The following is a 27,541-nucleotide window of genomic DNA, read 5'->3' as shown; positions in this document are numbered from 1 at the left end:
CAATTATATACAAAATATTAAAAGACTGTTTGAGGGATGCACTGATGAATAAGATACATCAGTTGAATAGCATATTCCCCACCACATATGCTTATAGGGCTGGGGCACTAATGGGACCGAGGCAATGACCATCTTTTACTAGAGCCTTTGGGATGCTACTAGTCCAGATCTGCAGAATTAACTGAAATGATAGACTTTCGCTGTCACCTGTCAAAGTTATTTCATCTTCCATGTCCAGGCAGCTATCCAAAACAATACAACTAGGACATTCACTCTAAATTCTCCACTTTGATAGGTAATTATATTTTAAAACAAAACCCACAATGGATCTAGTGCCATTTGCCTGATTAGGCTTTAGCTGGGGAGATTTCAAAAGCCTGGAGCTGAAAGATAAATTGTTCAACCTTTCTTTGGGTGTTAATGATTTATGATCCTCTAATTTAACAAAAGGAGCAACAGCTGAGACAAACCACTTTACTGGAGGTAGTGTTCCCCTGGCAGTTCCATCAAGGAGATATGCATTGGGATCTCTGAGAGCCCAAGAATTTAACCATAACCACATGTTACCCCCCAAAAAAAGAATTCATATATATATATATATATATATATATATATATATATATATATATATATATATATACACACACACACACACACACACACACACACACACACACACACACGCTTATGCTTTACTAAAAGGTAATCAAGAAAGGCTTGGCAGAGGCCATGACCTTGGAAGATGAATTAGTGTGACACAGGCAGATAGGGTGGTGAGAGCCTTTAGAGCAAAACGAGGAGCAAGAGCCAGGGCTTGGAAGGTTGAAACAGTGAGTTGTTAGGAAGCTTGATGCTGAGAGGGGTTAGTGGGGGCCATGCTTGAATCCAGGAAGAAAGAAAAAGGAACATCATAGACAGTGAGTTAGTTGACAGGTAAAGGCCAAGTGTATTAATTCCATATATTTGTGTAGCATTTTGGAATTTACCTGGCACCTTCACACCCATTATCTCCCCTGGTCCTGACACGAAGAGTGCTCACTTCCAGATGATGAATTGAGGCTTGATGAGTTTCTAGGGCCACATAACTCGTAAGCCATGGAGCCAAGACTAGAATTAGATGTTTTGACTCTTGGTCTATACTCTTTCCACCATAACCAGATATGTTCCAGGGTGATGAACAAACCATCCTAGCATATTGGGAAGAAAACTTCATGGGTGGGTATATGGATAGATAGATGGATGGAGTGTGGAAACCAGAGTCTCAAGAAAAGGGAAGTTAAGGGTTCTTTGGTTGTCCAGGTGAGATAGAGAATAGAAAGTCTGTCAGGGAGATGGATTGATGAGATACAGAGGCAGTGGAATTCACAGGACTTTGTGCGTGACCAGATATGAGAATGAGAAAGAAATAAGAGCCCAGGAGGACACCCAAGTTTCTCCCTTAGATTAAAGGTCCACAAGAGAAGGAGCCAACTCAAACTTCAAAACCAAAAGGGTAGGGGTGGAGATGATGAATGGAGTTTTGAACATGTCAATTTTAACTAAAATCGGATTGGTGTCCGATAGTCCGTTGCTATCAAAAGGCCTGGAATTCAGAGAAAGTATCTGGATATACAGAGTTGTTGGGTCATTAACAATCGAAGATTAACATTTTATTGTAGGTATTCACTATAGTATTATAAACAATGGGGGGCAGGAAAGGTCTTAAACATTAAATGAACAGATAGGTTCATTTATGTTACAGCCATATGATGAAATGTCATGCAGACCTTAAAAATGAGTGCTGACTTTGTGGTAATTCCCCCCTCCCCCCATGAGACTAACATCTAATATCAACAGGTCACTTACCGTGGCCAGGTCAAAATAAAGTGGGCTTTATCTGCTTTATGTCTTTGAGGCCTCACTCCTACCCATTAAGGGAGGAACTGATAATGCTCTTACTTTACAGATGAGAAAAGTGAGGTCCAGCTGTCCGCGTTAGTGTACCCAGGTCACCCAGCCGAGGAGCAGAGCCTGGTCTTAACCCCAGGCCTGCTGACTCGAGTCCAGGCTCATCACCACCATACTATATTTTCTCTCTCTGCAATTTTATAACTATATTTTCCATAATGAAGGAGTATTATGAGATGGAAAAGAGAAAAGAAAAGGTGGTTATATTAGAATGACATGAGCGACAGCCCAAAGTTGATTCACAATTGTATATTTGAGAGCCACACTGAAAGGAAAACCAAACAAAATACAACCTACCAGGAAAATGTAACAATCTGTTCCCTTACTTTGTTTTTTCTGACAGTTGATGCAATCTATCATGAGGCTTAAGTGGTTTTGGGCTGGTGCCCGTCTCATTGTTTTGCCGGGAGAGGCATGCCAGGAATGAGCTGGAAGGAGACAGAAGGCTCTGAAGTACCTCAGGACACTCGTTTGGTGAACAAGGGAAGGAAACTCTGGCCTCTAGAGAGTAAGGCTGCTGGCAGCCTCCTTGTCACTCTCCTCATGTCTGTTGACATCCTGGTGTGGCCTCTCCACCCCGCCAGCCTCAGCAAGCCACGTCTAACTCAGTATTTTATTCTCTTCCCTCAAGACCGAGGCAGTGGCTTCTTGGGGAAAAGCGAATACCAGTCAATTTTCTGTGTCAGGAACTCTGCCTCTTTGCGCAAAGGAGTCATTGTTTAGTCTCCAAAACGTTTGGGGGAAAGACGGGGATCATTGTCACCTTGATATGGCAAGCCCCAAACACTGAGGCTATTGAGGGCTGTCCCAAAACAAGCCCGTGAACGCTTCCAGGTTAAATATCGATTCGTCCGCTTGAGAAAACCAGCAGTACTAGTTCCCAGAGCCTACCCTGTGAATTGAAATAAGAAGGAACGAGGAGAAATTGAAACTATTTTAAGCTCAGCCTCTGAGACTTATATTAGGAAGCATTATTGATCATACTGCGAGGAAACCATACACCATCTCAGGTGCCAGTATCCACACGTGCCCGTGTGAAGTGTTGGCCGGGTCGCGAGACACAGTCTGCGTGTCCCTAGGGGCTGTGGCCTGGAGGAAGAATCCGGACTGAGGCTGCTCTGTTCTGACATTAGACCAAGCTTATGAAAAGGGCTTTGTTACAGATGCCCTGGGAACCATAACTTAGAAGCCTTTTTGTGCCACAGGGGGAAAACAAAAGTCATTTTAGTAAATGAATTGAATCATAGCATTTGTGACCCTTCTGCTTTGCTTTGATGGACTTTTCTCTCCTTTTCATAATAAGTGGCCCCTCATTAGAACATTGTTTCTCCAGCCAGAATCGTTTTCTCATCCGTCACCGTGTCACTTTGACTCCTGTGTCTTGAACCTTCTTCCTCACCTTTTATCTCACCCAAATGTGCATTCACTTCAAGCCACAACATGAAATGGGTTCTCAACCCTCCGCTGGTTTCCTGGAGCTCTTTCTAGACACCGATTCTCTAATGGAAAGAAGTATCCTTTCCCTCAAAGGGATCGAGCTGTGAATTTGCATTCAGTGTGTTATGCTCTTTACCCTGAGATGTCCATCCCCCCACTTTCCAGGGCATCCTTTCCTCTTTTAGCTCTCAGTTGTTCTCATTCCTCAGGTGCATGTATCATCAGCTTTTGATTTTGAACTTCGCTGATGAGCAATGCCCTACGTTATTCCTATCCTTCTGTCTCTTCTGTATTGTTGGCATCAGGTTTCTGTCTGCTGTTTTGACTTTTCTGCAACCTTTGAGGGTGGGCGGTGACAGGAAAAAGACAAATCTCCGCCTTACCCTCTTTAACAGGTGTCATGAATAATTGTTTTCTTTAAAATCTGGTTAAGGAGTGAGTCTTCGTCTCCAGGCTGAAGTTCACATTTAGTGCATTCTTCTGAGTTTTCTTTTCACGTTCTAACCCCCCTCTTCTTCCTGCACACATTTAATAGCAGAACCAAAAAAAACAAAAACAAAAAAGAAAGAAAGAAAAGAAAGAAAGCCTGGCTACCTGCATTCACGAAAGTTCAGGACAGTTTTTCCCCTTCCAGAGACTGACAGTTTCATCTTGATCTTGAGGGAGGAAGGAAGGGAGGGAGGGAGGGAGGGAGGGAGGGAGGGAGGGAGGAAGGAAGGAAGGAAGGAAGGAAGGAAGGAAGGAAGGAAGGAAGGAAGGAAGGAAGGAGTAGAGTTGTATCAGTGTCCTAGAGCTACCATAACTATTAATAATTACCACAAACTGGGGGGCTTAAAACAACAGAAGTTTTATTCTCACACAGTTCTGGAGGCTAGAAGTCTGAAATCAAGGTGTCAGCAGCGCCACGCTCCCTGCAGAGACTTTAGGGAAGAATCTTTCCTTGCTTTTTCCAGTTTCTGGTGGCTCCACAGTCCCCTGCCTTCCACCAAACCCAAGGCTACTTTGCAAACCCAGAGCACTAAAATGGAAGAAGCACTGTTAAAATAAATATTCTGCTTCCTGTGTGCCTTCTTACTTGACCTGTTCTTGGCTGGTATGTCTTAGTCAACTGCTTACCCCTGAGACCTCCCAAGTTCAGTGAAATAAAGTGAGAGGACAACAGTGGCTTAGCTGTGATGGTTTGTTCTCTTAATCATATCTGAGGCATAAAACAAAATGACTAGTAGATTTTTCTCACAATCCCTACTACTCAACTACCCCTACCTGCTTCCTTGGTAACTTGGGCAGATGGCAGAAAAATAAAATCCACACAGCTACTAAGCTTGGACCTCCCTCCCCGCCCCCCAGTTTGTAATAATAGACTGTTTTTTAGAGCTGTTTTAAGTTTACGGAAAAATTGTGCAGCAAGTACAGAGAGTTCCCATCTAAACTTGGATCTTAAACCACAAAAGTTACCATTATAGAAAAAGGGGCTGCAGAATCCCTGATTCCCAGGATGGTGGATTTCTGAAAGCCACGGTAACAGTGCTCTCACGTCAATGGGCTGTAACAAGAGAGATCACAAAATCTAGAAGCAAAACGAGAGATTACAGAATCTAGAAAGACACTGCTGTTCAAGGAAGAAATCTGGTGTGTTGTTATGACCTCATGACTCAGCATTTACCTGTATCAAATATGGGGCATCTCCTTTCCTCCATCCCACCCACTCCCGTGTATGCCCTCTGGGAAAATCATTTTTAAGAATGGAGTTATTAATGGCTACATAATAGTTCATCAATTGGATTTAGCATAATTTCCTTGGCCATTTTCCCATATTTAAGCTGTTTGCTCGCTCGCTCTCTCTCTCTCTCTCTCTCTCTCTCTCTCTCTCTCTCTTCTTACCATTACGATAATGTTATAGTGAAAAATCTTTGTGCATAAAGCTTTCCATTTATTTAAGCTCTTAAGATAACTTCTCCAAAGCTTAAGCTTACTACGTCAAAATATATGAAGATTTTAAAGATACTTGATACTTAATGTTCATAATACTTTACAAGAAAGGGGAAATTACTCCCTTTTTATTTTGGAATCTCTCAGATAGAATTTACTCGGGAGATTTGCCTTCTCATTGTAGTGTTGTTCAGTGTATATCAAAAGGAGTTTGTTTATTGAGTGTTCGTTGCCTGGTGGGGTGGTGGAGGAGGTGGAGATTGGCAGAGTCCACTAATTGGCACTGAAATCCCCTGCAGAGGATCCGTGGGTGGGCATGTCTGATAAATAACCAAAGATAGGAATGTTATTATAGGGGATCTGGGGAAAGTACCACGATTCCCAAATCCAACCCCCATCTCAGGAGACAAATTCTGCCATAGAAGCTCCCAAAGCCTGACAGTGCATGGCACCTGTGTCAGGTGTGATCCTGGCAGACCTTTGACTTGACGTATCAAAATGCATCTTGTCCTAAAGTTATCTCAGCAGATCTTTTACTCCACCTCAAAGAGCTGGTGGTTGGACCAGAGTTCTGACAGCTGCTATCACTGCCCCTGGGGAAGCCCAAATGAATACTTGCTCTTGCTGTTTTCCTTTGGGGCCTGGCAAGCCTCTGATTCTAACAGCATTGGCTTAATTCTGAGCCGTGCCCTAAACTGAACATGAAGATTATACTGTTTCACCCTGGCGATGGTGTGTGATTACACTATATCGTGACCCCCACCAACCGCTTCCTGGTCCCCTGCTGCTGCAGCCCCTCTGCCCAAGTCTGCTCGCTGTGGGGTGAAGGGACAGAAAAGAACTGAGCCAAACAGCAAGACCTGGGAGACTGACATGACCCAGAGGTCAGTCAATATTACAAGACATTTCAGTTAGAAAGAGTGTCAGTGGTCATCAGGGTCTCTTGATCGCAACCTCACCGAGGCCACAGATATCTTTGATAATCAGATGAAAGGTGTCTCTCTCTCCAGAAAAAGGCACCTCCCCGAATTCTGGGTACAGTTCCAAATTCCAGGATGTTTCATAGCTCCCTGAACCCTACCCATCTATACTAAGCCTTTCATTTTGCAGAAGAGGTGCAGGGCCTGCCCCAAGGTTACACAGAGGAGATCACGGAATTCAAACTCAGATATGGTTCCCAGTGTAGAACCTGTCAGCCAATAGCAAGAGGTTTCCACCCCACCTTCTCTATATTAGGAATTCTGGAAAGTTAGGGTGCTTACAACCAAGGAAATAGAACTCAGACGCATGAAAGGAAACTAACATCAATTAGTAAGCAATATTCCTGCTACAGATTCCTCTTTGGAAGGTAGAAGCTAATGCTTTCCATTAATTCAGCAGGCACTTACGGAGCACCTAAGAGCATCTCCTAAAGTCTCTAGTCATTGGAGATTAATTATTTATTGGAAATTATGACTCTTTGTAATCTCAAGCCTGAAGGGGACATGAGGTCCTCAAAGTGATATTTTTGTGGCTTTCTTCAGGTGGTGGGAACCCCACCCTGCAACATTTACTGCAAAGGTGCTTGACATTTCATGGACTTCAATGTAAGAATTAAGTGCCACATTAATGAGGGAGACCAGAGTTTGAATCGAAGGGTGGTACCTACATAGATTCTGCAGCCTTAGCTATTCAATGAGAAGAAAAGCTCCCAGTCTTTGGGGAGTTCCCAATAACAGCTACTCAGGACATACATTTTCTAAGTAGTGGGAGGAGAACCAGATTCCAATTTCATCTTTCTGGAAAGAAGCAGGAAGCACTTATGACTGATATTTATCTTCTCGGTTGGGTGCCAAGAGGCAACCTTTTATCACTGGAGGAGCCTGGTGGTGAAGGCTGGAGACTTGCCCTGGATCTAACCTTCTCTGCTGTGTGACCTCAGGCAAAGCTCTGTACTCCTTTGAGCCTTGGTTTCTCATGTGAAAATTGGGGATAATAATACTGTATTCATAAAGGGTACCTAAGGCTGAGGGAGAATAGTACCCAAACTAGAACCAACTCGGAAGGGGCCCCTCACCACAGTGGGGGCTCAGACTTCATTGGAGAAGTCATGGTCGTAGCCACGACCTCTCTGGTATGGCAGAGAAGTTTGCTGGGCTGCCTGGACGAGAGCTGGTCCACCATTGCTGGGCGGCTGAAAACAGCCCTCTGCGTATAGGTGAGATGAGGCTGGTTGGCAGGTGTATAGAGTTAGAGTACCACTGCCAATGCAAGGCCTGGATCGCATGGTGCCAGCCTCAGGCGGGCCAGAGTGAAGGGTTGCAAGGTCACCAAGCAACTCGGCACGCTGAGCATGCCGCTGGGACAGCAGCACTGAACGTCTCTTCACATAGTCTGCAGCAGGAGTAAAATCCAAACCAGGGAGAGGAGCCCCCTTCTTCTTCCTGCAGAGTCCTCCCTCTACTACATGGCTTAATGTACTCGCTATAAAGGAGAAATGCTTGCAGGGTCCCGTCCATTGTCTCAGAGCAGAGACCAAAGGGTGAATTTGGAGCTGAGGGGCAATGTGATAACTGGTGATCAAAAAAATGTTTGAATTAAAATAGGAAAAGCCACATAATCTGTCATTAACTCCCTTAACCCCTGTTTATTTCCCCGTCTTTCAGGCCCATAAATCTTACGACCAATAAATGTCAGACCCCTCTAACTTCTTTTTCAATTTACTCTCTAGAAGCTCATTTCTCTCTGGGTGTTCCATTTGGTTTTGTTTCCTTAAGAAGGCACGTGTCTTTCTTCTCTTGGCACACAGTTAAAAGAGACTCGTGCATAAAAGAGAGCAAGAGAAACACACAAGCAACCCGAGACCCAGTATTTCATTTCTCAACTTAGTTCTCCACTCAAACTTGAACTTGTTTCCCCACCGTCTGTTTCATTTCAAAGCAATCTGCCTGTCCTTCCCACACATGTCAGGAGGGTCCCAAAGCACTTTACTTCAAGTGGCAGTGGAAGGAATCAGAGCTGATCCAAGAATCAATCTTTCTCTGCCTTTAAGGAAAATGCAGTGGCCACTTCAGGTCAGACCAGGGAGTTTATCTCCTTGGACCAGTCTGAAGAATCCAGTCTCCAGTTATTTTAGAATAAGCAACAGAGCAAACAGCAGACTTTGAGGATAATTACCAACACCAATATTATTCAGAAAGCATTCGGAAAGTACTAATAATTTCAACCTGACAATCAAACCAACTAGAGTATAGCATATAAAGAGCCCTGCAGTTGCTTTCCTGTGGGAGATTTATTATTAATAGACACCAAATTTGTGTCAAGACCGTGTTTTTAGTCATCGGTTGATGACTAAATATTCCTTGTTCTTCCAAACTATTCCATTCCTTTCTGAAGAGTCAGATTTAATTAGTGTTAACAGAAGATCCCCCTGCTGGAATGAACTAAACAATGAAGTGAGGATACAGTTGAAACTTCCTCCAAGGATGAAGTGGTTTTTGCAAACTTAATCTGTTTACCGTTTTTCAGAAGCGCTGGCAAGATCATCCGTTTAGAACAGAAAAATGGCAATAGGGAAAACTAGAGGAACATAATCTTTCCACCAAAATGTATATCTCTATAGGTGGCTGTCTTACACATTTCTTTGCAAGTGATAGACATTCTGGCCCACGAAATCAAGAGTAGACTGGCAGGAAGCCATCTGAGTATCTTTCCAAGTTCTGCTTTCTCACCCCTACGTGTACCAAGGAAACTGTGCTCTTAAATGATCAAGAATAGTACCATGTTTATCCCTGGGTATTGGGATTGTGGACAGTCTTTATTTTCTTCTGTTTAGCTGCATTTTCTGCAGTGAACACGTATTATTTATGAAATTAAATATATGTAAAAATTCCACACACAAAAAAACCCACATTTTTTTCTTCTTCTTCTCTACATCTTGGGCTATATTACTGCTCTGTGCCTCAGATCTAGCCAGACCTTTTTTAGTCTCTTTCCTCCCTTTGTTCACATTAAGTGCCAAAAATCAACAGACGTCCTTTTTGGAAAAGACTTTTGGGAGAGATGTGTTTCTTCATTCGAGAACTTCTAAAAATAGTCTTTATCTTCTCTGCCTCACCGTGCAGTGATTGATGCTACACCTGCCTCTGATGTGACAAAACGTAGGCCATGAATAAAAGCCTTTCGTGGTTCTCGCATATTCTGAGACAGGTGGAGAACACTAGCCAGGGGCACTGAGCCCCGTGAAGACGCTCTGTGGGGTGTTATTTCACCGCAGGCACGGGTGTGCCAACCTGCGGATACCTTGAGGATATCACCTGGTATCACTAACCTTTGATGTGTTGCTCTGCCCTTTCAGATCTTTGACAGTGAAGCCAAAGACCTCGAGAGAGAAGTTTGCTTTATTGATATTGCCTGCGATGAACTTCCAGAACGTTACTACAAAGAATCTGAGGTAAGCAATAGATGGGATGACACGTAGAAAAGATTTATTCATTTATTCACCAAATATTAAGTCCAGCCTAGCCTGGGAGACCTCCATCTGTCTTTATCCTGATTCAATTTGGTTTCACATGTTGTTGGATTCTTAATTGTGAGTCTCAAAATTAAGTCCCTACTCCTCAGGGCCCGTCACTGACCCTGGCTGCCACTCAATTTCAATTTAGTCTTCCCAACTCCCCAACTCTGCCATCGTTCTGGGCAGCAAAATATTCAAAAGGCTGAACTATCCAACATACTGGCCTCTCTGAAAACACGACGGCCACCTCTGGCTTCCTGTTTTTCCAGGCTTCTTTACAACCTGTCTCTCCGTCTGCATGCTGCCCGAATGCAGGGACTGTTTATCTTTATTTGTATCTTTAAAGTCTAACACAAAATGCTCCATCAGTTCCCTCTGAGTGAATATTGAACTTGGGCAGCTCATCCCAGCACTAACCTTGCTCTCAAAGCAGGAAGCGCCTTCATGGGAGAATCTCCTTCTTTCATCTTGACTGAGAATAAATTTAAGAGAATATCTTTCTCTATAGCTTCTACCCTACCAGAATCCATTGTTTGTTTTGGTCCGACCTTTTTATTTTACTGTTGATATAAGTCATCATTTATATCCCATTAGTATTGTATTAATGGCTGCTGATGGAACTTGGGTGATCCCCTTGTAAATAACGCCCCAGCTCTGCAAGGACAACAGATGCAGGGCTATTTTTGTTGTTTAGCAACATGCAGCCAATCACAATATGTTTGGACTCAGGGCCCCAGAGTCGTCCTTGAGCCATAATGGGTGGACCTTGAAACTCTTCTGTCAGATTCATTAAGACTGATTTAAGACATAATAAACAAACCCGTTAAAAATAAATTCCACTGTTGCACAAACGGGGCTCCCAATGTGGTTCACATTTTTTTGCCTCCACATTTTGGGATTCGTTTGGATGTCAAAGTCTAACCTGATCTTAGCAAATGCTGAGCTGCTGCTGAACTGCAGGCAGGTGCTCTGCAGCTGCTGTCTCTTCAAAGACCGGGCGAGGCTGATGTGAATCACTCTGGGTTCGAGTCAAAGCTTGAGCTTTTTAACATCATCCATTTACACTGCACGCTGCAGCCCGCCACACTCGTGAATTTTCAGAAAAACAAAGTGAAACACTGTGTGGAACCGTGGACCTACGGAAAAGAAGCAGAAACCTGACCTCCCCTTGTCTCACTCTATGCAGGAGAAATGTCTGTGCTTTCCTATCAAATCCACCGATTCTTACGGGGCTTTGGTGATGTGGGGATCATACAATATGTGGGATGAAACTGTTGGTGCATCACTTGTGTGCCTCCTAGAGGGGTCGGGGGTGGGTGCTTTCTGTCCATCTTGGACATCCTGGCCTCTTTGGGAGTTCAGGCTTTCCAGGAAAGCAGTGTTGCCAGAAAACTTCAGTTCTTCCTCTTCGATTGCTTTGGGGCGGTCCTGTCCGTTACTCGGGGAGTTCCTCCCTGATTCTGTGCAAAGTCTTTGGACAGATATGGAATACTAATGATGACACCAGCAAGTTTCATTTCTAGTCAGCAGTGCCTGACTCATTTCCCTGTGCTTCATGCTCCCAAGAACCACCACTGGAAAGCTTCTTGTCATTTACATAGACATTCTAGATTAGACTTCGTGTTTCATAGTCATTCATTTCTCTGGGTCATGAAGTATTCTTTTCTGCATGCAGTTTGACCAAAGAAATGAGAGGTGAATAGTCCTTCATCCAATAAATATTTACTGAGTGTCACATCCAGTATTAAGATGGGGACATAGCAATGGGCAGAAGAGACACAGAGGGTTGGTCCCCTCAGGGCACTTCTAGTCTAGCAGGGGAACCAAACAATAAAAAACACAAGCACACGAATACATATGGAGTTCAAAGTCACAAGTGCCATAAAGAAGCATGCAGGGAGAGACTGTGATGGGAAAACCGAATTTAAAAGGATGAGAAGAGGAAAGATGTTCTGGAAGAGATGACAGGCCGAGACTCACAGGATGAAAAGAGGTGGGAGACAGTGCTCCAGGTGGAGGTCCCCGCATGTGTGGGAGCCCCAAGGTGACACGCATGAAGACGCAAAAGAAGGCCAACATGGAGGCAGCAGTGGAAACCAAAGGAAGAATGGCACAAAGCGAGGTTGGAAAGGAGGATAGGGCCGTGTAGATGTTATTCAAGCGTAATGGCGTGACTTTCAAGTAATTAAATCATATGCTCTGATTTGTACTTTTAAAAGACCACTCTGGATGGAATATGGACTGGAAGGGAGCAGAGTGAAAGGAAACCACTGAGGTCATTGGAGTTATCCACATTATTGGTTATTTAGGTTATGTAGTGGCTGGAACCGGAGGGCTGGGAGCAGATGGTTTTGAGGTTTATTTTGAAGATAGAATTGGCAGGGATTAGCCATGGACTGGATATGAAGATGAGAGAAAAGGAAGAGTCAGGATGTCCAAGCTTTATGGCTTGGACAACGGATAGATGAGAATGAGAAGAGAAATGGATTTTAGAAAAAGATGGATGGATTTTGTGAGGCCAGTGAAACACCCAGAACAAATAGAAATGAGTCTGGAGCTTAGATGAGAGGTCTGGGCTGGAGACAAAATTGGGAGTATTCGGCAGATAGAAGGTATTTTAGATCCTAGGGGTGGATGAGAGGAAGAAAGCATAAAGTACAATAGGAAAGGGGATCAGGTCCAAGTATTGAGTGACGATAGCATTTGGAAATCAGGGAGAGGATGAAGAGGCCCCAGGAACGTCCAAAGAATTGGCCAGAGAGTTAAAATGAAAACAAGGAATGCAAGTTTCAAGAGGAAGAGAGTGATCAGTTGTACGATGAAAAACTGTCCTCTAGAAAAGTGGTTCTCAGCTGGGGGAGGTCTTAACCCACAAGGATGCTTACAATGTCTGGAAACATTTTTGGTTGTCACAAGTTGGAGGGTGTTCCTGGCAACTAGTGTGTAGAGGCCAGGAATGCTGCTAACCATCCGGTAATGCACAGGACCAGCCCCCACAACAAAGGGTTATCTGGCCCTAAATGACAGTAGTGGGAAACCCTGCCCTGGAGGAACAGGTCATTGGAGATGAAAGGAACTCTGGATTCAGCTCTCACGCTCAGAGCCACCCCTCTTGTTCTGGAGTCTCAAGGTTACTTATTGGATATGGAAGAAAGGGTCCCCTGAGGTCTCAGCCCTGTACACTCTTTGTCAAGTACTGTTTCCCAGTAGAGTGTCAACCGATGTGACAGATAGAATTCTTCCCCACTAGCCCGACAGTCAGATCACAAAGGGAAAGACATAATTGGGAGCCTGCAATGAAATCTTAAGAAAAGTCGGCTCCCTGGGACTCCTTGGTGACCCCAACCTCTCTGTCATTCGAATTCCAGAATCATGGCTGCACTGTGAACCCACCAGAAGGGAGAGAAGTGAGTTTCCCAGGCTTTTTTGCTTGAGTGTCTTAAGCCAGGGACTAAGCATAAGGGGAACAACCAATTCAGAAGGCAAACCATTTCCAAATAAATTTCTACTCGGTACGCCGTAAATAAGTAACAGCCCCCTCCCCACCACAAAAGTTTCTTTCTAAAACGAAATCTGACCTTGTCATCTTCTGCTTAACACCCTTCACAGGCTGGGAGGAAGCCCAGTGTGAGCGTGGCCCTTGGCCTTCTCCATTTCAGCATCCTTCCCTCTGTGCCACTCAACTGGGCAGCGTCCAGTCTTTCCTCTTTAGAGGTCAACGCGAATATGACTTCTCTTCTGTGGCTTCCCATTCCCCTATCCACTGTCAGCAGAGTTCTGGTCTGTGGCTTCTAGACCGTAGTTATGTCAAGAGCTCCATGAGGCCAAGAGCTGTCTTCTTTATCTTTTTTTGTCTCTTTAAGTCGACACTTTATTATATCCATAGGCGATAAAATCCCAGAGCTACTGTTAGGCACGTAAATACAGACCCTGCTAAATATTTAATATTATCAAGCTCGTGCGACTCGAGCAGACCTCAGCAGATGCTCACAAAACAGTGGTTGAATGAATGAGTGAAAGCCAGGGCCTTTGTGTTTTCCTCTCAGCAGCTACAATATTCGGAGCCAGCGCTATCAAAGAAAATGAATTGGTTGCCATTAAGCTAACAGTTGTGAATCGGAGTTTCTTTTTTTGGTTTAAATCTGAGCCATACAGCTTTACGGGCTTTTTCTTCCACTCCATCTTCATAAGTTGCCTATGTCAGCCTCATACATAGGAACACATTTTCTGTGGAGAAAGCTGAAGTGCTAGCAGTTTGAATCCGTTCTAAGATTTTGGATGCTTATGAATTCAGACCAGGGTTATGTGGGTCACTCCTCTCCACCCACCTTCTGTCACGCACGCCGCTGTCCAGGCTAGGGAAGGGAATTAAAGCGCTTTCTTTTCTGTTTCCATTTCTTCTTGGAAACCTCCAAGCCATCCCATCAAGAACGCCTCCCTCCTTAAGGTGACCGAAGCTGGGAATTTTCCTCTGGGTGCCCTCTGCCTGGTGGCCCTCATGCCACCACTCACCACGGGCACAGAAGGACACTGAGAACTCGGGATCAGCTGATCACCTAGCCCAGTGCTCTCCTTATTCTCTTTGCAGAGCTACTGTTTCCTCTCCACCTCCCAGGCCCGAGCTCCAGTTCCCCAGAGCCTCTTAATCTCAAGTTTTGTTTGCTCATATTCATTGTGGGGTTCTGCAGGGCAGTGCTAGATTGTTAAAAAAAAATGTCAGTGTGATTTCTCAGGCACAGAGAGCACCTCCGTCAGTCTCCACACGGCCCCAGCCAGGCCCTGCCCCCCAGAGTCGTAAGGCTCTTTGTACCAAGTCACGAGTCACGTTAGCACCAAAGCAGCAAATAGGAGGGGAAGCCAAAGTCTGAGCAGGTTGTACTTGTTATGGTTGGTACATGGGTCATTGTCTCTACCAAGATTTCCATCCTGACCCTTTGAAGCTCTGCCAAGATTTCAAGGTGAAGATCCCAGCCCAGGAACGAGGAACTCTGGACGATAGGTTGTAGCATGCTCATAGACGGCACAGGCAGCAAGCCCATATCTGCAAAGCTGAGCAGCTTGGGGGCGGGGTGCAAGAACACACCCCACCCTTCAGGACTAGTTCAGTCTGGACTGTCTCTGAAAGTCAGGCATGGAGGGCTGTAGTTCAGAGGCCTTTGGTGTGGCTGATAATAAGCCAGGGCTTTTCCTCCTTGATTCACTGTCGTCACGCATAAGGTTTGGCTTCCATGACAAGACGAGGAGCACCCAGAGAAAATGGCATCTCCTAGCTGCTGCCACTTGCAGCTCTCCCCCAGAAACACAAATGTGGAGGGCATATGCAGCTTTTCAATTTTCAGACATGCTTAAGAGTAGAAAGAGAGAAAAAGGAAAGGAAATTCCCTGGTGGAAGAAGTTTAGAAGTAGAGGATTTTTGTGTGTGTGCTTTGTCTTTTTTTTAATCTTGATTGATGAAAAGTAAAAGGGGGTCTCGAGACTAGTAGTTCTCAATTGGGGGCAACTTTACCTCCCACCATGGGGAACATCTGGCAATATCTGCAGATATTTTCGATTGTCACCACTGGGTGGGGGATCCGTCTGGCATCTAGTGGGCAGAGGCCAAGCATGCAGCCTAAACAGCCTACAATGCACAGGATAGCCCCCCACAAACTGGATTATCCAGCCCAAGATCTCAAAAGTGGCGAAGTCTAGAAACGCTGCTGGAGACCAGTTCACAAATTTCCTGTAAGAAGGAAATTTAGTAAAACCTATTAGTAGCAAGACTCATTAATGAATTTCTTTAGTTCACATTTATTAGGTGCCTACTGTGTGCCAGGCTCTGTGCTTGGCACGGATTGTGATTGTGTGTAGTTTCTACTACCCTTTAAACTTGATCCTCTTTCTACAGAAAAAGCAAATTCCTCTTTACTTTCATTTAGAGGATGTAAAAGAAGGCTCCATTTTACCAGTGATAAACAGAGCATAATAATAATGTTAATGAAGAAACTGACAATGTTTTGAGCCCGGGTAGCAATGCAGGAGAAAGGGTAACAGGAGGCTTTCCTAGAAGCACGGACCTCTGAAGTGGTGTAATTGAATGTAGGACGGTGCAGGGGGAGTTTTTAGGCAGAATTTGATTGAGAGTCTTCCTCTTGACTTGGGTAACTAAGGGAAGGGGATTCTTGAACTCAGCCTACAGGCCCCTGGATTATAGAGTCTTCCTGGATTTCCTAAAAAATCTTCGGCAGTTGGTCCGTTGGCCACACCTATCTAAATACCTGTTGACTTCTTTCTTACTGGAGAGAGGACAGAACAAAAAGAGAGATATCTAATTTTCCCCATAACTGTCAAGGTAGAGAGATTAAATGCTGTTTTCTAAGTACAATGGGCCCCCCGAAAGGGAACAGAGACACGAAGTGAGTAAATATTGTTGTACTTGGCTGTACCCTTCAGTACAGACTGCTTCGTCCAAACCACTTGGCTTCCTCAAAGTAAAAATGTTTGCATTTTGGCCTACATGTTGGTGGTGGAAGATGGTAAAATTTTCAGTTATCTCCAAATGGCCAGGTTTAACACAGCTACCTCAGGCTGGGGTACATTGTTGAGTTCAGTTTGTTGTGTTGTTATTGTCATTTTTCCCCCTTTTCCTCCATCCATCTGTTTCTTTCTTAGAGTAATGCAGCTGTTTGGGCACCTCTTGGATAATAAGAGGGGCTGACTGCACCACTCACGTGAAGACCAAGGGGGGAGGGTCCACTGTCAAAGTGCTTCACCGTGAGCGCCCCTCAAACGGGGTAAAAGCCTGCAGAGGAGAGCGTCAGGGGAAGGGCCCACAGCCACTGCTGCATCTCAGGACCCTGAGCCCACCGTCTTTGCAGGGTCTGCATGAGGCCAATGCTGTTAGAGATGGAAGCACTTGGTTGTGGCCTCTGGAAGTGGCCGGAGCAGTAAGTGATGAGGAAAACCATGAGGGGGAAGGAGAACATTTTTCAGTGCAGGTTCTCTCACCTCCTGCTCCCTTGGAAACCTGGGTAACAACCCAGATGCCATTTCCCATGGGGCCTGCTTCCCCCGCATTATCCCCCTCCCCTCACCCTGTGATCCCAAGAGGAAAGCACCATGGTAGCTGCAATGTTATTAAAACTCGACCTTGCAGGGAGAGCCTGGGTAGTCTCCTGGGAAACTGGCTTTCTTTTTTTCTCTCCCCGTCCCACTCCCACCCGCTTTACAAGTTGGACTTTGTACTGTGTCTCTAGCCAGGCTGATGATACTGAAAAGTAAGGGGTCTCTGGCACAGTGAGAAGCTTTGAGGATATTTGAGTAGCTTCCTCTGTGTGGGAGTAGGGGTCCAGGCAGCCTGGCCAGGAGGGCTTTATGCTGGAATGGAAGGAAACTCTGCCATTCCTCTGATCCTAGAGAACAGATCCTTTGTGAAGACGTGGTGCAGGACTTTGGGTGGGGACATAATCTTTGGGTTAAAATGAAAAATAGAACACCCTCACCTGTAAGAAGCTTATGATCTGGTCGGGAGGATAAAGTCTCATGAAATGAAAGGCTAAATGACAGCATAGCCTGTGGCAGCAGGAGAAACACCTTCATGAGATTTACTCCCTTAAAATTCCTACCTTCAATTATCAATTATCCCACAATTTCAAGGAAGGGACAATTCTCTCTAAATAGAAGTGGTCAGGGAAGGCTTCATAGGAGTGGCGGAATCTGAGCTAGGCCTTTAAAAACTGTTTAATCTGGTCTTATAGTAATACATGATCCTTGTAAAAAATAATTCCAGCATGATACAAATAAGCAACATCAAAAAACAAATGTCCTATGATGCCTCATCACAGAGATAGCTAGCTGTTGCCAAAGTTGGTGTTTATACTTAAACATAATGCATAAGTAACATTATTTTATAAAAATAAGCTCACGATGCCTACTGCTTTGCAACATGCATTTTTTCACTAATGATATATGTTTGCCATCTTCCTGTGGCAGCACACTTCTCTCTAGCAGGTTTTGTCGTGACTATATAATGTGCCATTTTATGGTTATATCGTATTTATGCCATTCCCCATTGGGTAGGATTTAGGTTGTGTCCATTCTTTGGCTATTACAGTACTGCAGGTAACATCTTCATATGATATTCTTCGGGCATTGTTCTAATATTTCCATAAAATAAATTCTAAAAGTGAGGTTGTTGAATCAATGGGTACATGGGTTTAACTCTTGCTAGATATAGCCAAATTGCCCCCACTCAGAGTTATATTAAATTACTCTCTGACCCACACTTGTATGGGAGCAAGTGAATTTTGAAGATGAGAGAGATTGAAAAGGCAGTGCAGGGGCCGGCCTGGTGGCTCAGGCGGTTAGAGCTCCATGCTTCTAACTCCGAAGGCTGCCGGTCCGATTCCCACATGGGCCAGTGGGTTCTCAACCACAAGGTTGCCGGTTCAACTCCTCGAGTCCCGCAAGAGATGGTGGGCAGCACGCCTTGCAACTAAAACTGAATACAGCACCTTGAGCTGAGCTGCCTCCCGGATGGCTCAGTTGGTTGGAGCGCGTCCTCTCAACCACAAGGTTGCCGATTCAACTCCGGCAAGGGATGGTGGGCTGTGCCCCCTGCAACTAGCAAAGGCAACTGGACCTGGAGCTGAGCTGCGCCCTCCACAACTAAGATTGAAAGGACAACAACTTGACTTGGAAAAAAGTTCTAGAAGTACACACTGTTCCCCAATAAAAGTCCTGTTCCCCTTCCCCAGTAAAATCTTTTTTTTTTAAAAAAAAGAAAAGGCAGTGTAGTAAGTGAGGGCAAAGACAGTGACCAAGGTAGGCGTCAGTGAGTAACTGACTGAGGCAAAAGACAAGAGCCTTTAATGCCAAGCCAAGGGTTTTGGATTTTATCCTGCAAATGGCAGAGAGTTTTCAAAACAGGGTCACCAGCCATCATGCAAGGGCGACTCCATTTGTGACCTCACCAGAGAGGCTAACTCAGAGGATGGTGAGGGAGGTTCCTGGACTCCCAAGAGGTTTAAGACCTTCCCACTTATCAACCTACTTCTCTCCCTCTTTTGCTACCCCTTTCGAGAACAAATCACATTCCACCATCTTGAAAGCAATAATATTTTGTTAATGAAAAAAAACCTTTGGAAATAAAAGGGCATTAAACAATAGTCCATCCCTCAACAGCCCTGGCTACAGCATTTTTAGATCAATAATGGTCTAAAGTACCATTTATTCCCTAGGAATAAATAGGTATTCTCTTTCGGATCCCATTTCTTGCAAATAAATGAGAGCTGGGTCACCAAATTCTGCTGAAGTACAATGCCGAGGGTTGATTTTTAAAATCACTGCTGTTCTTTGGGCCTAATCCTGTGAAGCTACTACAATGTTTTAGACAAAGCCAATGTTTACTATCAAAATGCTAATGCCCAACTCTGTCCTAGAGAAAGGGTTTTTGTTTTTTAATTTTTCAAGGGAAAAACATTTTTGAACTGCTGCAGTAATTTGCATGAATGAGGTTCTCCAGAGCTCAGGGCCCAGAATCACAGTTGTAGGTCTTACCAATTGGACTTGGCTGTAAAATGCCAGATCAAGGAGGTTAAATAAAATGGAAGCAAATCAATTCCTAAATCCCAGATCAAAACCAGAGATTCTGACTGTCTGCCAGGAGTGGAATTGCTGCTTGTGGCATTCACTCATTGACTCAATAGAAAGAGTCATTGGGGAAATGGTTCCATGTCCCAAAAGGAACACATCCATGGAAGGGAGAAACAATTGGGTGTATTATGGAGGGATCTATGCAAAAGATAACCTCTAGAGCCTATGGTCAGGGGTTCCCAGCTCATGTTTTCCATGTGTGACTCAAGATAATAGGGGCTTTGGCTTTGGTAGGTCTCCTAGGTGATGGCAGCCATTGTATTGCGTCATCACCAGTTACTGCATCTTGAATCTCGTCTGTCCCTTCAAATGAATGGACGGATGGACAGTTGAGATGAGATGTGATGGGACGATGTTAAAGGCAAGGCATTAACATGACTAGCACAGTCCCTGGCCCCTAGTAGGCATTTAATAAGTCTTCTCTTCTCCCTGCTTTGACTCTAGCATTGAGATCTGCAGATGTGTTGCTGGGACAGTTGCTCAGTAAAAACCATGTATCTTAGGAAAGTGGTTGCCATGAACGCTGAGGGAGTTTGTGTGTTGCTTCTTACTTGTTGATTTGAATGGAGAAGTAGAGGGTTGGTTCCAGTCACTCCAGTTCTGAAGATCACAGAATCCTCTGCAGGTACAGCAAGATCCTTCAGAAAACAACCATGTGTACTGCTGAGACTTTTTGTAAAAGGTGTTGTTATTCTGTTTTTGTTTGACATGAGTTCAGAATGGCATGTGTCTCTGATACCTCACTTCTAAGAAACCTTAGAAGTTAACAGTTACTGTTTGTGTGTAAACTTTGGGTACTCTGTGGTACTAGAGGCCCAGGATGGTAACCAAGGCAGATTGGGTGTTTTATCAACTATCCACCTTGAGCCTTCTTACCAGGTATATTTTAGAAGAATAATAGTTAAGACTTTAAAAGAAGGAACCAAAGGGCCCAAGGTTTTCAGCCAGAAGTAAGCATACGCAACCAAGCTCTTTAATTCTGTCTCGTGGAGAACTTCCCTCTATACTTCCAAGGAAACAGGCGTTAAATCTACAATTTGCTCAGGACTGGGGCCACTCCCTCAACCTCTGCTATTTTTAGTCTTATTAATTTAAAATTCCTTAAAGCAGAGTTCCCAAATCAGATTAGAATCACGTTGGGAGCTTTTAAAAAAAACAAAAAACAGGTACCTGGGTCCCACCCTAGACCCACCAAACCAGACGCCGTAAGATGGGAACCAAGGATCTGTGTGTAATGCACCAGGTTTGGGGAAATAGCCTCAGAGCAGACCTTTTTCATGCCGTGACACACATGGAAAATGATCAGTTTTGATTGGCATATTGGGGAGGAACTCCTAATCAGAGATGGCCAACCCCCAGACTCAGAAGGCCCAGTCTCCTTACCCAAGAGCCAACAGGAGCAGTATCTTTTCATGTCTATTACCAGCTATGCGTAAGAGAGCTGTTTTTTTGCGTTCAAGTTTTTAAACCATTTTATTATTATTTAATTTTGTGGAGAGAAAAGGAACTAGAGTAAGCCTAGAAGACTGCCTGCTCCCCTACTGAGGGTGGGGTCAGTCAATGCCTTTGAATTTCGTTGTATCAGAGTTGAGACTCTGATACCATCCGTGGAGTCACAGCCAACCCCTTCCTTCCCAGTCAATGGCATGAATTAGGATATACATTTGGACGGTTTTCTCCAGAATTGCTTCTGAGTTGGGGGCTAGTTTTGGATCAGCTCTCATCTACGTTTATCTCCTCCAAGCAAACACGCTAATCGGCGTCCACCAGGTCCCCTGGCTCAATCTTGTGTCGCCCTTTCCCAACTAGCACTCTCAGAGTCTACAGCTACGACCCTATGATAATGGAAGTGAGGTTTCCCCCCCCAGGAAAACTAAAACCTAACCCAGTGATTCTCTCTTCCACTTTTCTTTATTCAGACTCCGACTGTTCAGCTTCTGCTCCAAAAATATCCAGGAAAGAATAGGTGTGATTAAGTCACTTGTCTTCATCTTTTATTTTTAAGGGGCCCCAATAAAGACATACAATTACTAGCTCATTAAGTGGGGCCTTAGGCGTCGCAACAGATTTCTCACAGAATTGCTCAACCCAGCTTTACGGGGACAGGAACTATCTTTTAAGAAAATTAAGTCATTGCTTCGTTGTTTTATTCGGTTATTGCCTTTAATCCTAACAACCCGATGGAATAGATGCTATGTCCATTTTATACATAAGGAAACTGAGGCTGAGAAGCTCTTCAGTAACTTGCCAGAAGTTTCAGGAAGTTTCGACTCTGGCCCCAAAGATTGTGCTTCCTCTCCCCACCAACCTGGTTCATTCAGGTAACACTGGAGGTACAAACAACTGCTGTCTTTGAAAACCACTCTAGGAGATTTGTTTCCTGCCTCAGTGTGTCTGGTTAACCCTGGGTCACTGACCATACAAATGGGGGATCTTAGGGAAACACGGGGTAAGCAGGAGGAGGGGCCTTTCCAGTCCTTGCGTTACCCTCCTTCGGTTTAGTGATCTGATAGAACGCCATGCCCCATCTTCCGGGGAAAATTTACTCTTTATGAACAGTTGAGAAAATAGTGGATTAGCCAAAGCAAACCTAGTCTGGAAGAACAAAAACTGGCCATCCTACAACTAAGTGATGCAGGAACCATTAAAGGGGGAAAGAAAGTTATCCCCCCCATCACCCCAAATAGTGCACTCACAGACCCCAGTTTGAGAAACATTCCTTTTCTTGGTTGATCATCCCACAACAGTCTTAGAGTTAAATAACTTGCCCAGATTCACACAGGTAATAGTTGTTGGAGGAGAAATTCAAATCCAGGGTGTCTCACTCCAAAGCCTTTTCAGTCCCCCCTCATTTCTGCTCTACAAAACCCAGAACCACAGAGGTGCTTCTGGGCCCAATAAACGATGAAATACGTTGTGTGAAACAAAGAAGGTTGAAATAGCCCGAGGAATCCACTTATCACCTTTTACCTTCTTGCTATATGGGGATTCTAAGTAATGATATAGTTGGAAAAAGAAAATGAGTTACAAAGCCAAAATACATTTGAAATCTACCCCAGCTTTAAGAATGGAAATCCTTTATCGCCTTCACATTACAGTTTGATTGGCTTATTGAACATCTCTATTCCGGTTTCTGTTCAACCAGTTAGAGGTCCAAGTTTCCCAAAATAATACAGAGCATGAGGAGTGACCTAGATTTGGGGACAGTTAATCCTGAACTGATCACTGTTACCACGTTGTAGCTCCTCAAGAATATTTTTAGTCTATTATCAGCTTTCGATTTAATAAACTCAAGCTGTCCGTGGGCCATATTGTACATCTGCAGTGTGGATCGAGGCTATTAATGTTTCCTAGCCTGTGTCCACACAGCACTGCTAAGATCAGAGTGAGCAGGACAATCCCCAACGTGCAGTCCCAGTTCAAAGGCTACAAACGGAGCCAGGTCCTAGTGGCCATGTGTGATGGGAGAAGCTTGCCTCACTGGCTACTAGGAGAGCTGGTGCCTGTCCTCTCGCTGTCACATACTCAGTAAGGCGGGGTCCCCTCCAGTGTGCCCTTGAATGACCTTACTGGTGTTGAGGTGATCTTAAAAATAATAGTATTATCTGTTTGTGCTGAAAGGAACTGGTTAGCATTATGTAACAGGATGTTAGGAAGACATCTGGTTGCTCTGGAATTGGGAACCAGGCCCAAAGCCAGGGACAAAGAAGCTATGACTCTACATTCCACAGGCAGCTGCTAATCTTAGTAAGGCCAGGTACTCCCCAGGGCCAACCCAGATGGCTCAGCTTGTCCTTTCCCCATGGCTCTCATCATCTATCTCTCCCCCCTCCTAGTCTATATTTAGAGATGAGAGAGGGATACTTTCACAGTCATTGGAGGTACATGTCTTGCCTAACCCCAAAGCCCTGGGAAAGGGGGTATTCTAAGAATCAACTACAGAAATTAGGGTGTCTGCAAGAAAGCTGTTTGCTGAGCTAGGGATCGACAGGCTCTCAGCACTGCCATCCTCTGAGACTGGGGCGAGACTGAAAAGTGGCCCCAGAAGTTGGTAGGGAAACGTAGAGATTGCTGCCTACTGCCCATCTGGAGATTTCTAAAGGAAGGGGCTGTGGAAGATGCCCAATGGCAAGGGCTGAGGTGGAACTGTGGCACAGTGAGTCTGGGAAGAGAATAGGGGCATCCCCTTGGGCACGACAAAGTGAAGGAAATAATGTACTTTATAGGCTTGTTATGAGGAGAATTCTGTGATGTTTCCTCTGAGGCCAACCAGTTCTCCAGTTGTCTGACACCAACTGGATGGCCAACATTTCAGTTCTGACACTGTCTACCTAGAGTTAGTATCAGGTCCCCCATGTTAAAGGGCTTAGTCTCACAAGACCATCCCCGCATTATATCCCCCAGTGACAAGTCCCGGACCACCTGTACTTCTACATGACCAGGGGTTCCCGACACTGGCTCTGGTACACAGCAAACATTTAATAAACACTAACTAGTATGATTATTTGTCACTCCTTCCATCCTTTACTTTCTCCTGACCGTCTCTCTTGGGGTTCTGTTTTGATTTAATCCTCTCCCTAGCCTCTAAAAATTATCAACAGTGGTTACCCTCGGGGCTCAAGATAGCTGACTGTTAAGTTATTTTGGGGTGTGTGCTCCCATTTTCCATGCTTATGCTCCCTCTTCTCCAAGTAGGGAGTTTTGAGTTTTTCTGGCACCGAATTATAACTGAGAAGGGCTCAGAACACACACCAAAGCAATACCCCCATCACAACCACCTTGTTCTCTGCCTTTGTACGTCAGATGCACCTTGGAGTCAAGCTCCTTTAAGAGAGGCATTTTGCAGAGGAATAGCACAAATCGCTCAGTGTTTGTGGTACACTAGTGCCAAGAGCAAATGCTTTAAAAATAGCACTTTAGGTATTTACTGCTAACGAAGCAAAAATTGGCTGCTTCTGGCTACGATTTGCATTTAGGGTAGTTTGGGCTTTTTTTTTTTCTTCTTTTTTTTTTTGCTGATGTATAGCAATTGACCTTTTAAGGAGAGTTTTAGGTCAGTTCTCAAGCACTCGCTGAAAGCTCCTTAGTTCTGTTTGGTTATTTTTTTAACACTTTATTGAGATGTAGTTCATATATCTTAAAATTCACCCTTATTTAAAGTGTAGAACTCAATAGATTTTAGTATATTCACAGATATGAGCAACCATCACCACAAATTTAAACCATGTTCATCACCCCTAAAAGGAACCCTTAATGCTTTAGCTGTTACTGCGCTGTTCTCCCCCCCAACACCCTCCCCCAAGCCACCTCACCCCAGCCCCAGGCAATTACTAATCTTTCTGTCTCTAGATTTTCCTGTTCTGGACATTACGTATGAATGGGATCCTTTAATATGAGGTCTGTTGGGACTAGCTTCTTTGAAAACTCCTTAATTTTTATGTATATCCCTTTTAGGGTTCAAGGTCAAGAAATCTTGGTCTAAAGTCGGGGTGAAATTTTACCTGGTTGAAATAGCCATTCTTTGGAGGGGAATGAGAATAATATCTGTAATACCTTGGAGTCTTCAAGAAAAGTTCCAGAATGCACGGGGGAAAATCTGATGTCAGTTGTTAGTTCATCCCTGTTTTAGGGCTGAGCATTATAGTTACATAATGTAGCAATTGCTAGCCAGTTTTTACTTAGCCCTTTGTCATTTAACATTTATCAAAAACTTCTAATTTCAATTAACAGGGCAAGCCCTTGTTGGATATGGTCCTTTGTGGTTCAAATTGAAAGCGTAATTAATCAGAGAGACTTTATATCTCAGTGAAAGTCAGCTAATAATATTGCCTCTGAGATGTAAGCCACACTCCAGCCAGGCCAAGGTTTCCTGGGAGCTGCTCCTTGCACCTCCCAGGTGTGAGCCTGATTCTAACAAACACAGGGACAGTGTCACATGGGCTACACTAAGAAAGGAGCCCCTAGCGTCACCTCTGTTTTACTTTGTCCAAGTGCAAGATGGATGAGGCTTGAAAGTGTGCCCAACCCTGTGGAGAAGGAGCTTTCTATAAAAAACATGCCCGTCCAGGGCCGGCCATGCTCCTAACTCCGAAGGCTGCCAGTTCGATTCCCATATGGCCCAGTGGGCTCTCAACCACAAGGTTGCCAGTTCAATTCCTCGAGTCCCGCAAGGGATGGTGGGCAGCGCCCCCTGCAATGAAGATTGAACAGGGCACCTTGAGCTGAGCTGCCGCTGAGCTCCCAGATGGGTCAGTTGGTTGGAGCGCGTCCTCTCAACCACAAGGTAGCCGGTTCGACTCCCGCAAGGGATGGTGGGCTGTGTCCCCTGCAACTAGCAACGGCAACTGGATCTCCACAGCTAAGACTGAAAGGACAACAACTTGAAGCTGAACGGCACCCTCCACAACTAAGATTGAAGGGACAATTTGACTTGGAAAAAAGTCCTGGAAGTACACACTGTTCCCCAATAAAGTCCTGTTAAATAAATAAATAAATAAACAAATAAATAAATCATTCATTCATTCTCATCTAAAAAACATGCCCGTCCAGAAGAGGTGGCCAGTGAGGCCCGTCTGGCCCCAGGGAGACACTCCTATCACCAACCCACCTTCCTCCATACAGATGAGTTTTAATTACAAAGGTCCAGTTTGCCATCTGCCGAGCCTGGGGAGTTCCAACTGGATCTGGAGCCAGCGCCCTCACTGTGGATGAATTTAGAAGACCCCAGCCAGAAGAACTTGCAACCTGGCACATTCCCAGCCAGCCAGCTGCTGGGCAGAGCCCTCGAGGCAAAAGCATTGCTTTCAGAGAACTTCCACATACCCAGCAGAACCAGCTGCAACTACCCAGTGGGAGGTTCGGCACTCCATGACCCAGGGAGTGAGCAAGCCATGGGAGAGTCACAGGGGAATCTGGAAGATTTCCCTTGTGAAAACCTTTCTTTCTCAGTGTTATAGGTTGAACTGTATCCCCACCCGCCCCCCTCCCACAGCCGAAAGAAAAAGATATGTTGAAGTCCTAACCCCTAGTACGTGACAGTGTGACTAATTTGAAAATAGAGCCTTTACAGGGGTAATCAAGTCAAAAGGAGGTTGAGTGGGCCTTAATGCAATGTGACTGGTGCCCTTATACAAGGGAGAAATTTAGACACAGAGATGGACATGCACAAGGGAAGACAGTGTGAGACACAGGAAGAATGCCATGTGACTGGAGTGTGCCTCGATACACCGAGGAACACCAGAGTTACTAGCAAGCCAAACAACCAGAAGCTAGCAAAGAGGCATGGAACCAATTATTTACAGCCCTCGGCGGGAACCAGCCCTGCCCATGCCTTGATCTCAGACTTCTAGCCTCCATGCCTGTGAGACAATCCATTTCTGGTGTTTAAGACACCTAGTTTGTGGTCTTTTGTTACTGCGGCCCCAGCAATCTAATACTGTTCCCCATTAGAGGAAAGCCATACCCTTGCTTGGAGGGTTACTGGAAGGAAAGGATTGCTCTTGTCTGTAGCTCTCAGCTATTCTTTTAAGTAACCCCTATGATGCTCGAAGCCTGTCTGACTTGAAGGCTGACCCATCCTGCTGTTGGAAGATGGTTGCCCAGTGTATGCCCACAAGGGAAGTCTCCAGCTTGGCTGGGACCAGCTCTGCGTGTGCCACTGTGTGGTTCCGATAAAACACTTCCTTGAGGGTGCACCTGACAGTAGGGCAATCTGCTTTGCCCTCTGCTGTGTCAACTTGGAAACTGCCACTGAAACATAAGACAAAGAATTGGTTCTGAGACAAGACTATCTCTTGTCCTTGGCCCAGAATCTAGTCATAGCATCCAATAAGCAGGAACCCTTCTCTCAGGATTTCTTGCACCACCATTCCTATGGACACCTTACAGATGACAGCTTACAGAAAATGGAAGTACCCGCCCAGCCTTTCACTGGCATAAGGACACCTACACGATGGTTGGCAGCCATATTTTTATTCGCACTTATCAGCACTTTTCTGTACACACGACCACAGGATAACAATAAAATGATAATCATCCTACAGCGCTTCAGATATTCCTGCTGCCTTCTTTTGAGAAACTTTACTGAAATTTGAGGAAATT

The 27,541-nt window shown here is 44.7% G+C and overlaps 1 protein-coding gene across 1 annotated transcript in view; it reads left to right on the top strand.

The window, feature by feature from the left end:
• The window catches only part of PITPNC1 (phosphatidylinositol transfer protein cytoplasmic 1), a 218,309-nt gene that overhangs the window by 165,699 nt on the left and 25,069 nt on the right, over nt 1-27,541 (top strand). The window contains exon 5 of the mRNA XM_081028442.1: nt 9,650-9,745. Within this exon, the coding sequence (XP_080884568.1) occupies nt 9,650-9,745 (96 nt within the window). The remainder of the gene's footprint in view (nt 1-9,649; nt 9,746-27,541) is intronic.

This window comes from Rhinolophus hipposideros, assembly GCF_964194185.1.
Source record: "Rhinolophus hipposideros genome assembly, chromosome: 20".
NCBI classification, from domain to species: domain Eukaryota; kingdom Metazoa; phylum Chordata; class Mammalia; order Chiroptera; family Rhinolophidae; genus Rhinolophus; species Rhinolophus hipposideros.
The sequence above is the reverse complement of the archived record's forward strand: the minus strand, read 5'-3'. Positions and strand labels throughout refer to the sequence as shown.